At 41.9% G+C, this 12,241-nt stretch overlaps 1 protein-coding gene and 1 long non-coding RNA gene across 2 annotated transcripts in view; one reads left to right on the top strand and one right to left on the bottom strand.

Moving 5' to 3' along the window:
- LOC118408412 overlaps nt 1–4,227 on the bottom strand; it is a 35,149-nt gene extending 30,922 nt beyond the window's left edge. Inside the window, exons 1-2 of the long non-coding RNA XR_004830292.1 lie at nt 4,189–4,227; nt 1,771–1,901 (exon numbers count right to left, since the gene is read on the bottom strand). This is a non-coding gene — a long non-coding RNA (uncharacterized LOC118408412). The remainder of the gene's footprint in view (nt 1–1,770; nt 1,902–4,188) is intronic.
- A 244-nt stretch (nt 4,228–4,471) lies between these two features.
- Nucleotides 4,472–12,241, top strand: part of LOC118408410 (SNW domain-containing protein 1-like) — a 9,677-nt gene continuing 1,907 nt past the window's right edge. The window contains exons 1-11 of the mRNA XM_035809217.1: nt 4,472–4,599; nt 5,431–5,578; nt 7,325–7,489; nt 7,922–8,017; nt 8,177–8,321; nt 8,645–8,781; nt 9,398–9,580; nt 10,115–10,253; nt 10,683–10,785; nt 11,231–11,351; nt 11,853–12,016. Of these exons, the coding sequence (XP_035665110.1) occupies nt 4,580–4,599; nt 5,431–5,578; nt 7,325–7,489; nt 7,922–8,017; nt 8,177–8,321; nt 8,645–8,781; nt 9,398–9,580; nt 10,115–10,253; nt 10,683–10,785; nt 11,231–11,351; nt 11,853–12,016 (1,421 nt within the window). The 5' untranslated portion in view covers nt 4,472–4,579. The remainder of the gene's footprint in view (nt 4,600–5,430; nt 5,579–7,324; nt 7,490–7,921; nt 8,018–8,176; nt 8,322–8,644; nt 8,782–9,397; nt 9,581–10,114; nt 10,254–10,682; nt 10,786–11,230; nt 11,352–11,852; nt 12,017–12,241) is intronic.

The raw sequence follows: 12,241 nt of genomic DNA, 5'->3' as shown, positions 1-12,241 counted from the left end.
CGCCCTCCCCTGAAAACGGGGGGGAAACATTTTTTTTTTCAAAAATGGGGGGTGGGCCCCCCCCCCCCTGTAACCCGTGGTCAAAAGATTTTTTAAAAGGAATTTTACCCGGGGCAAAAAAATTTTGTGAACCACACACATTTTCCCCCTTTGGGAAATTTTTTCCCCCCAAAAAAAAGGGGGGGGGGAATTTTGGCCCCCTCCCCTCTGAGAAAAAATTTTTTTTATCCGGTTTTCGGGGTTAAAAGATTTCCAAAGGTTTCCCCCCAGGTTGGGGAACACCACATTTTTTTGGCATTTTAGGGTTTAAAAAGGGGGAAAAAAATTTTTGCCCGGGACTTTTTTAAGAATTTAGAAGGCTTGGGACAAAAGTTGTGAAATACTTTTTTTTGGAAATTCTACCTTTTTCTTATGGGGGCCCCCAAAAAAGTTTTGGTGCCCCCATTTTTTAAGCTGGGTGCACCAGTGCACCCATCCAAAAAATGATTTCGAGCCCTGTGTAACTGATTTAAATTGCATTCTCCAGGCAGATCCTACGGTAGCATTAGATAGTATCAAAAGCTGCAAAAGGAGTGAAGCCGGCTTAGGAGTGTGTTTTGCTACCGGGGATCTGCCTCCACTGAAACAGGAGGGAGCATTTCTATTCAACATTGGTGTTGCTACCCCTCCCTGTAGCCATGTGCTAATGATTTTACAAGCGACTTACACTGGCACAAAGTCTGTGACCAGCACATGTCCCAGTTGGAAGTTAGTACCAAACAAGAAGGAGGGTAATTAGCACCTACACTGCAAGCACAGTTTGATTGGGAAACAATTAGATGTTAATAGCCTTTGTTCTAGCTGACTGGGGGCAGATTCTACATGGTAAATGTACACTCCTTGGCCAGTTTGCTACTATCTTATGCCATTGTAGGATCTGCTTGGAGATTAGAAAATATGGTCCTAATTAACATAATGCAATGTACAGCTCAAACAATCAATAAAACATTTCTATCACATCCCTGGTAGTGAACAACCACCACACACTGTCCCTGGTACTCAATTACAATCACACATTGCCCCTGGTACTGAAGGTACTGAACCTACAATCGCACACTGTCCATGGTACTGAACTACCATCACAAATTGTATCTGGTACAAAACCCCATCACACACTGTCCCTGGTACTGAACTACCATCACACACTGTATCTGGTACAAAACCCCATCACACACTGTCCCTGGTGCTGAACTACCATCACACACTGTATCTGGTACAAAACCCCATCACACACTGTCCCTGGTGCTGAACTACCATCACACACTGTATCTGGTACAAAACCCCATCACACACTGTCCCTGGTGCTGAACTACCATCACACACTGTATCTGGTACAAAACCCCATCACACACTGTCCCTGGTGCTGAACTACCATCACACACTGTATCTGGTACAAAACCCCATCACACACTGTCCCTGGTGCTGAACTACCATCACACACTGTATCTGGTACAAAACCCCATCACACACTGTCCCTGGTGCTGAACTACCATCACACACTGTATCTGGTACAAAACCCCATCACACACTGTCCCTGGTGCTGAACTACCATCACACACTGTATCTGGTACAAAACCCCATCACACACTGTCCCTGGTACTCAACCCCATCACACACTGTACCTGGTACTCAACTACCTCAACTACTACAACTCAACTCAAAAGCTTGTTCGTAAGCGCTTTATTTTGTGCAGGGGTATATGGTCTTAAAATTGCAACATAATAGTATTACCTGATGTTTAACATCACTGATCAGTGGTAAAAGATGTTTCTCTGTCTACATCTTCCTCCATCTGGAATTCACCTCATCACTTTATATTGCCCCTGTCTGCATCACAGTATAAACAGTTGGTCAGCAGTCACCTAGTATTAGCAAAATACATTAGAACCTTCTTACTAGTAGAACCGTAATTTGCCAACTTTGATGATCATCAACAAACATGTGATTTGGGATGCCTGATGTGTATGTTCCTGCACAAGAAAAGTTGTTGGTGAGCAACTGAAAGTGCAGTTCAAGCTACATCTGATAGATGTTGCTTTTGTAAATGTCACTTTATTTCCATGAAAAGTGGAGGTATTGTTTGTGTGTGTGTATGTGTGTATGTATGTGTGTGTGTGTGTGTGCGTGAGTGTGTGTATGTGTGTGTGTGTGCGTGTATGTCACGTATGTGTGAGTGTGTGTGTCAGAATGTGTCTTCAGATATTTGTGATAAGCAAAATCTCAAGAACTTCTGGATAGGTTGTGATGATATATGGCATGTGGGTAGGTGTTGGCAAGATGAAGGTCTAAGTCGATTTTGGATGCTCTGGTGTGTGACCTTGGTACTGCAGCAAAACTTCCCTTTTTTGTATCTTTGGTCATGTACATGACAATAGCATTAAATTTTTTGGTGGTGTATATTTGGCTAATCCTAGCAGCCTGCTCTGGAACTGCCGGGGTGTTTTTTTTTTAAATTTAATTTGATAACTGAGCAAAAGAGCAATGGATTCCATGTTATCAAACATGCAGGTTAAGCTTAGACAAAGATGTGTACAATTGTTAGATGCAAATCATCCAGATTTCCCAGCGGCAGGTAAGATGGTGTTCGATTCCTCGCGGAAGATGCTTGTGCGAGTAATCGGTCATGCTGTGCTGACAGTGCTCCTGCAGTGTCCTGCCACGCGCTAGTGACGGTGCTTACGTTTTCGGCATTGCCTGTACAGACGGTTGAGTACGCGCACAGGCAATGCTGGACACTCGAGCACCGTCACTATTGCATGGCAGGACACTTGCAGGAGCACCGTCGTCCGTCGGTATGGATGATTACTCGAGAAAGCTTCTTCCTTGAGGAATGCACCAATATTGGGTCTATAAACTTAGCTTCCAGAGGATTTTATCCATATTATCAAGGACAAACAAACCAATGATGCTCTTTAAATTCAATACTAGTTAGGCCACGTTGATTTGATTATATGGATGACATCCGCGCTCGCACCAATTTTCGGCCATTTCCAAAAAAAAAAGTTTTCGACCACACAATAAATTGTGCAAAGCAGCTGTAAAATGAGCACAAATATTCCGTAGATTGAAAAAAAATATCAGAAAACAGATAACTAATGCCATAGAATGCCAAAATGAATCTAAAGTCAAAGAATACTATTTAGATGTGAAAGGACAGAAATAAATAAAATCTATTGTTGAATGGGGGAGGTACCAGTACAGAAAATTCAGGTCCAGAGGATCATTTCCAGGTCTGGACATGAACCTGGACCAGATTGTCTGTGGAAACTTGAGAACTGGCAGTAGTCAAAACAATGGTAATTGGTCAATTTTGCTACAAAGGAATCTGTTTGTGGATTATTGGACTCCAACTGCATTTTAAAATCCCATCTCCATGTAAAAGGCTAACTGTCTCTGTACCTTTGACTGTAGAAACTTGGTGCAATTGACTATAAACTCTACTTGACTTCGCTCTTGTTGTCTTCTTGGCCCCCCGGTTAGACCCCAAATGGCTGCCGACATAGTGTGTCCATTTTGTAATTGGCGAAACCTGTTCCTCTGGTTTTTTTTTTTCAGGTCTGTTTTTTTTTTCGGATTGGTCCAAGAAGAAAAAAATGTTTTGCACCCGTATGATGTACTGGTCCCTACAACTAACTGTTGGTATACCATACTGTGTGTGTTTAGTCCTATGTTCAACCTTCCTGGCCACTTTGATTTCATACTGAAGGCAACTTTTTTTTTTTTTTTTTCGCTCGCTCGCATCAGTTTTGGAGTTCCCGGAGGATGTCATCCATATAATCAACTCCTTGATATAATCAAATCAACATGGCCTTAATAGGTGATGACACTGGTTATACTAGTAACATCAAGTATATGAAGCACCATGAAGCAAAAGACAAAGCACAAAGGCATTAAATTGAAGTGAATTATTACATGTGAGCATAAGATTTTTGTTTTATCAAAAATCATCATTTACCATCCCCTTAGCGACCGGGAACAGCAAATGGACTGTCCCATCTAAAACTGTTGTTTTTTTCAGGACAGCCACTAGCCAGATGTTGGGCCAAACTCCCCATGTGGTTAGTGAGATCAGACACGTCAGACACGTGTCTGCCCATCCTAACTGTGATCTTTTAATACTAACGTTTCTTTATCAAATCAGCAACTCACCTTTTGAGAAACCGATGAAAGACGATGAAAGCTTCTTCGAGAAACCAAGGAGCTTATATTGAGATATAAGCTCCTTGGAGAAACTAACGTTACCAAGAAACTCTGCAAGAAGATCTTGGAACTTGAACACTCTGGAACTTGCTTGACAAGCCTGCATTTTGCTGGCAACCTTATTTTCCATCAGACCAGAGTTACCAAAGATAATATAAAGTTTGCTCTTCGCAAATCCTGCTTATAGATCATAAAAATCTGACCTTATCTCTCCGAAACAAATTTGCGAACTTTCCCTCCACACACGTCGTCTCGTACCCAGGGTGCCAGGCACACGTGACCCCGGGAACGACGCGCCCATGTTGCATTGTGGGCGGAAGTTACGTCATCAGACAACACGATGGCGATCCCCTTGTCGAGGTAAGAAAGAAAACTCGCGCCGTTTTTTGTCGAATTTTAGATTTTTTGGGGCTACAAACGAAAGTAATGTTAGCACGATAGACAGAGTATAGCTTAATGTTTCGTTTGGGAGGAGAATTTTTGCTCAGCAGTGTCGTTGAAGCCCAAAATACGTGAGATTCCGACTCAAAAGTTCAGTAGGCCATGTTAGAATTTTTAGCATCACAGCGTTACGTACTAGATATGACTTGGTTTGGGAGAATGCCCCAGTTTTTGTTTTGTCGGGACAAACTCTACGATTCTTGTACAAACCGTAGCCAGGGTTATCGCAGATTAGCTGAGTATAAATGCGTCTATTTTGCACCCAGAAAGCGCTCAAACAGCGTAATTTAGCAGTGTGAAAAGTTGATAAAAATTTGTGGTGGGAGGGCATGCTCATGCAGTCACAGAAATGAGAAAAGAAGAAGAAACACTGAACTGAAGAAGGAATCCATCTGATCAGTACAGTAATTCCCAAGCCAGACTTAAAACGTTAGAAATGCAACATTTAAACATCATATATTTACTCGCATATGCCAAATACTGTAAATGCAGTAATGTTCGCGGTGGATTAATGTTTGCGGTTTTTGCGGTGACCACTTCACTGCAAACTTGAAACCACCGCAAACATTTTTCTGGTATGGTATTAGACTGCAGTCTATGGTGCTACCGCGAACTTAAACCCACCACGAAAAGTCATTTTTCCTGCTACAGCGAAATTAAATCCCCGCAAACTTAAATGCATTTACATTAGTATAATTCAAAATGATTGTTTTCACTGTGCTAATCAAATTTTTTCCATTCATTTTCCAGTATCTTGCCAGCACCGACCCAGCTGACGAGGGAGGAGGTAGACTACCGGGAACGGCTCCATGTTCCCCAGACACAGCTGATGGTGGCCGGGAGGGCGTCGGCTCCCCCCTACGGACACCGACAAGGATGGGTCCCTCGTTCTGCTGAGGTAAGGGCGCATCTCAGTCAATGGTGATATCTAAGGATATTTTGTAGATACATGGGTGTAGGTTAAGTGCTTGGCATCTTTTTCTGGGTCCCGAGTAAGTGAGTGATTTTTTAAAAATTAAAACGCTAGAAAACCCCACTCATACCAGGATTCACAATTTTGGATTCACTAGGACATGGGATTGATCCACATTCAACCGATCAAATCCACCCCATGAAGCGAATTTGGCAGATCAGGATTCCCTCCCCCTTGAAGCCAGGTTCTGATGGTTCATTCCAGGATTTGCAAACCAGGCCTAGGGTCATCCCTCACTGAGTGAATCCTGGTATGCACAATGTCTAAGATAAGCATTGCTTTTGTACTTATGATTCAAGAGTCAAAGTTTGATAACAGCTTCAGGGCTCTCCCCAGAAATTTTTAGGGGAGTGGTGCTGGGTTATAATGAAGCTTACGGCGGTCAACGCCACGTGCAGCGTCACAGGCTATGAGTGGGAGTGGTCCGGAGAGTGTGATTCCCCCCACCCCCTCCTCCAGAGAAGCTGTATAACAGTTGCACTTTGCCTTAATGAATTTGCAATTTCATGTCTTCTCCTGAAACTAAAGCTGTAAAATCTTACTGACTAAAAGAAACAGAAAATCAAGCCCAATTAACTTAAGTACAAAATTTTAATAAATGACAATTTGAAATCCCCCTGTAAAGAACATCATGTACATGTTGCAAGTAAGTATACTCTCAATGCAAACTATAAACCAAATCTATTGAAAATGTATGAAATACAACTTGACATGATATTAAAACAACAATATTAAAACACATTGGCATAATAAAAATAAAAATAAAGTACAATTTTCCACAACCCCATAGCTGAGAAGCCTCCTTGGGAAGGGCATAATTACAACCAAAAAAGTCTAGGCTATATTTTTAATGAATATTGTCACAAAGACAGCTACAAAACTGCTTGTAAATCATTCCAAAATATGTTTATTTTGAGCAGGTAACTCTTCCCGCCAAAAATAACATAATATATAATGCAATCTTACTTTAAACCAATCAGAGGGCAGAGAATCTAGGGCTAACCAATCAGAGCTTAGAAATGGCATCATGTGACCTCATGCATATTCATTACCCTCATTAAAAATGGCTGCCGGCAAGCTAGGTCTCGGCTAGAAATACAAATTTTTACGAGCTACTAGCGGCCAAAATGCAGCTTATCTTTGACAAATAAACAAAATTTTGATGAAAGAAGAAAGCAAGGAATGGATTTTTACCAAGGTCGGAAAGAGATCACTGCAAATAACAGTTTAGGAGTCCTCAGCTCTTAAAAATGCGCTGACCATGTGCTGACAGGTCTGCTCTTTATTTTTCTATCGGTTTTCCTTTGATTTCGTCTTGAAAAACAGGTTTTTAATGAGGTTGACGTATGCTAAAGTCACCGACATCTATTGTTTACAAGCATAACAAGAAGACATAAACAAAGGATTGTGATTTTTCACGCTAGATACCACCCTACCCCACGCCAGCTTCAATGAAAACAAAGGATTTATTGTGAATCTCCCGAGAAGGCTTGCCGATTTCTTGGTCAAATTTGAGCAGAGTCGGGTGGTTTTGCTAGTTATCCCCGAAAATACAAAGAGAAAACACTAGATTTACAAATCGGGGGAGTGGCGGGAGAGTTTTTGGGAGCGGCGCTGCGCCGTTCAGTAACGCTCTGGGGAGGGGCCTGAGCTTAACCTTATTTTTCCCAGGACTTTGGTGATGGAGGTGCATACCCAGAGGTCCATGTGGTCCAGTATCCCCTGGACTTGGGCAGGAAGAAGGCGAAGGCTTCTAACTCACTCGCCTTACAACTGGACGCAGAGGGCAAGGTCAAGTACGATGCTATCGCAAGGCAGGGCCATGGAAAGGACAAGGTATGGACTTGTTTTGAAGATGCTCATGGTTATGACGCGCATGCACTATCTGGTTTATCATTTATTGCTTTTGTACAATTATGATTCAAGGCATCATTCTAGATTACATGTAACTAAATCTTATACACCGTATCTTGAGTACTGTAAAAGTGGAAATGGTTACAGTAATTTGATTTCACGGGGAGAAAAGAGGGTGTTTACATTGGTGTTAAGTTCAAGATTGAAACTAAGGGTTAGGTGGGCAGAGGACCGAACAAAATTAGCTGGTTTATTTTTACTGTAAACTGTGTTACACAATATCTTACTACCAGGGGCTGATAGGGCTTCCTCCCTTCTAAGGGCTGATCAATAGAAAGAATGCTATAAGCGTCATATTGTCAGATATGTTTATATGTAGGAGGCATTGTTCAGAGTTGATAATTTTGTCCACAGGTGGTACACTCCAGGCTAACAGACATGATCCCCAAACACATCACTGATGAGGACGATCCTGAGCTACAGAGACCCACAGAAGAGGATGTGGAAGAGGTGATGTTACTAGCTAATCTTTTTGCTCGCAATTTGATGTGGAAAAGACGTACACTATTTATAGTATGGAGACTTCTGAAAAATTTGTGCTCAGCTGAAATTTGCTATTATTGCATAGAAAGATAGTATCTTTTTCATTTTTTTCGTCTCTGATTTCAGACCACAGAAAAGACACGACAGGCACTAGAGAAGCTGGTGGAGTCAAAGATCTCAGCGGCCATGCCAGTCCGCAGGGCGGAGAAAACAGCACCTGCACAGTACATCCGCTACACACCGTCCCAACAGGGCGTCGCTTTCAACTCTGGTGAGTCCGAGCTGCATGTGAGAAAAACTGTCATGCAGTACAGGGGATGTGTACCTAAAACTAACATCAAGTACAGGTACCAGTACAGAGGTTTAGTTACAGGTCCAGGCCTGTACCTGTACCTTCAAGTATCCTGTGGTCTTCAGTTATATTATCTTGATGTACAGTGTTTTAGATGGTTCTCACAGTAGCAGTACACATACCTTCTCAATTCAGCACTGTGAAGGATTAGACAGCACATTTTGTGGACTACATGTCTTGCACATTGCAAAGTACTAGATGTAGACTTCCCAAAATAATGCCAGCCTGTTTGCCATGACCAGGTGCCAAACAGAGGGTGATCCGAATGGTGGAGATGCAGAAGGACCCCATGGAGCCACCCAAGTTCAAGATCAACAAAAAGATTCCCCGGGGACCACCCTCCCCACCTGCACCAGTACTCCACTCACCAAACAGAAAGGTCAGTACCAGCAAGGATGTCACCATACTAACTGCACTTCCTTAAAAATTCTTGTACATATAGTTAGCATTTTTCCTATTTTCCCATCACAAAGACATAAGTCTGGACTTGTCTTCTGTTACCAAGTGTTAAAGTACTAGCATGCCCCATGTTTTTTTTACCCTTGGTAAAGGTACTCTATACAGATTACGTAAAGTTTAGTCTTTTCCACACAGATTCCTTTGTCGTACTCAATTGAAAATGAGTACCTAAGTTCGTTTATGGATGTCCTATTGGACATCATGTATAGTCATGGGTTCGGTTTTTAAGAAGAGATACACCTCAAACATGTTACAGATCCCATCTCACTTAGAAAAGGAGTAGGGGTCCATCCTGGTGTGAGTGGAACAAACCATACAGTCTGGTCTCATGCAGGTTTTACGTATTATACAAACCTGATTAAATCTAGCTTATACCAGCCTGCCCAACATTCACCAACAGGAGAGGCCAGTTACAGCCTCTGACAGCAGAGTTTGTGTTACAGAGACTACAAAGGTGGTATTTTATGCCTAAAGGTAGTTTACAGGTAAAACTAAAAGCAAAAATATATAATGTTGTGTTTGCCCCCCTCCCCCAGGTGACAGTGAAAGAACAGCAGGAGTGGAAGATCCCACCGTGCATCTCCAACTGGAAGAACAACCGAGGTTACACCATCCCACTGGACAAGCGCCTGGCAGCGGACGGGCGCGGGCTGCAGGGGGTCCACATCAACGAGAACTTCGCCAAGCTGGCCGAAGCTCTGTACATTGCTGACAGAAAGGTAGGGTTCTTATTTCCCATGTTGCTTGATGTTGATAAAGATAGATGAGGACCTCTTTGTTGTTGTTACTGGAAAAGGGGAAAGGACCTCAGAGGTTTCATGTTTGCATTTTTGGGGGACTTCTTCTCTGCAAACTTTAAAAAAACACAGCAAAAATGTCTTCTTCCATATTGAGACCTATTCTTTTCATAACCTGTTCTCTAAGAACCTAACTAAGATTCTAAGCACAGCTAATAACTTACACAGTCTTTATGGCCAGTTTTTGTAGATATGAAAGATTGCTTGCTCTTTAACCTAGCAAGTCTGTATTGTGAACTTAAAGCGTTTTACAGAATGTTGAATGTTTTACAGAAAAAATTGCGAAGCCTGATTATTTTCATAACATGTTCTCTTAAAGAATCTAAGCACAGCTTGTAACTTGCAGTCTTTATGGCCAGGTTTTTGTAGCTTTGCAAGTCTGTACAGTGAATGATTTCAGCACGTTCCGAATCGGGAGTTTTGTTCTTACCCAGTCCTCTGTGTGTTTCCCCCCAGGCTCGTGAGGCTGTGGAGCTCCGTGCACAGATGGAGAAGAAACTGGCCCAGAAGGAGAAGGAGAAGAAAGAAGAGAACTTGAGACTTCTGGCCCAGAAGGCTCGAGACGAGAGGGCAGGGATCAGGACACATGCTGCTGGTAAAGTCATTTCTGTGGTTGTTTGTGGTTGATTTAAACAGAATGAAGTTTTGACACTAGGACTGTCTGCAGCTTTTGATTATTTTTCGTCACACATTTTAGTCCATGTTGTTGATTTTTGTTTCACTTAAAGTTTACGCAAATATATTTTCATACATTTGATGCCTTGGAGTTCAGATTTTGTGAATGAACTGGGTGAATTGTTTTGATCCATTTCAACAAGTAACTTTTCATCCAAGGAAGGAGTGAGGGGTTCTTGAGACAGTCATGTTTGATACGAAAAGTGTAATTGTTAGACTGCTTGTACTGGTTATGAGCAGAAGTACATACGTTGCAAAAACTCCTTAAACCTTTCACCCACAGATGAAGACTTTTGTCTGTTTCTGGTATGGTTTTAAGTTTTTTTAATCAGAAGTTTTCCTGTTTCAGTTGATGAAGAGAAGGACGCGAGGGAGAGAGATGCACTGCGACATGAGCGCCACAAAGACCGACAGAGAGACAGAAACATCGCTAGAGCTGCACCTGACAAAAGGTAAGAGGTTGCCCATCCTATAACTATTTAAGTCACTTTTTTTGCCATTTGATGGCGATACATCAATGAGGGTTAGAGTTAGACATCCAGGTAATAAGATACGCCAAATAGCAGTTACTCAAGCAGCTGGATATGATTTTGGAACGGTCCAATTGCTTCAGTAATTGCTATTTGGCATAATGTCATGATCTTGTTTTTCTTTGCATGGACATACTTTTTAAGGGTGTCTTGTGGTTAGGGTTCTTGACTTTAAACCTATAGATCCAAGGTTTGAATCCCTGGCAAGACTGTGCTGCATGCGAGTATATCAAATCTTCCAGTCTGGTCTCTGGGTTGATATCTTGATAAGGTGATAGTCACCTTTTCAGTCCATCCTTCCAGGAATATATGGTAAGTCTTGATAAATGAATGGACAAGTTCACATTTGTGTTTGATCCTGTTTCAGAACCAAGCTTCAGCGTGAGAGAGAGCGTGACGTGACAGAAAAGATAGCCCTGGGTCTGCCGCATGTTGGTGGTGGAACAGGGGAGACACAGTACGACCAGCGGCTGTTCAACCAGAGCAAGGTCAGTCATGTACTAGCCTCTGTTACACAGTCTCTTGCTGTGGGGGGCTGAATGTACCTCCTGTCCTCTAGATGGTCAGACCAGTAAAATGGCTGCTAGAAGCATGATTCAGTCAGAATAGGTCACATTCATGGCTGGTACGGTCAAGAAATTCATACTAGTCATGGCTTGGAACTTCCTGTCTGTCTTTGGAAAATACGTCCTATGATAACATTGTGAAATATTGGGAATTGCAAAGTGTACCTTTCCTCGACCTAAAATTTCTGCACAACTTGTAACAGTATCCTTTACCATCGTTTAGCTTTTTATAATCATTAAATTTGCATGAGAAGGTTGCACTAAGCATCTTAACTTCACTAAGATTATCTTTTTCAGTCATTGTTTGGTTCACATACTTAAAGTTGCACAGGTTTAGTACTTTATATTTTATTTACAAAATGTACAACAAAACTTTGTTATGGTGCAAACTTTTTTTGAAATTGTTATTTTCCATCTTTTCAGGGATTAGATAGTGGCTTTGCAGCTGGGGAGGATGAGAGCTACACAGTGTATGATAAGGCCTGGCGGTCAGGTGCCAACATGGCACAGAACATCTACCGACCCAGTAGGAATGTAGACAAGGACCTGTACGGGGACGACTTGGACAAAATCATCAACACCAACAGGTTGGTGCACCACTTTTCCACAACCTTTCACAGCAAGTAGATTGTATGGATGACATCCTCTGCATACCCCAAATTTAATGCGAGAGAATGAAAAAACAATATGCGTGAAAATAAACAAGATACGTGTACCATATTTGTATAAACAATATACCAATTTTAAACACAGTGGTATCAATGTTAGTCAGTAAGTCTTTTATTCCCTGATTGAAGTAATTGACACTTGTG

This window comes from Branchiostoma floridae, unplaced genomic scaffold, assembly GCF_000003815.2.
Source record: "Branchiostoma floridae strain S238N-H82 unplaced genomic scaffold, Bfl_VNyyK Sc7u5tJ_1583, whole genome shotgun sequence".
NCBI lineage: Eukaryota > Metazoa > Chordata > Leptocardii > Amphioxiformes > Branchiostomatidae > Branchiostoma > Branchiostoma floridae.
This window is presented reverse-complemented; position numbering and strand designations above follow the sequence as displayed.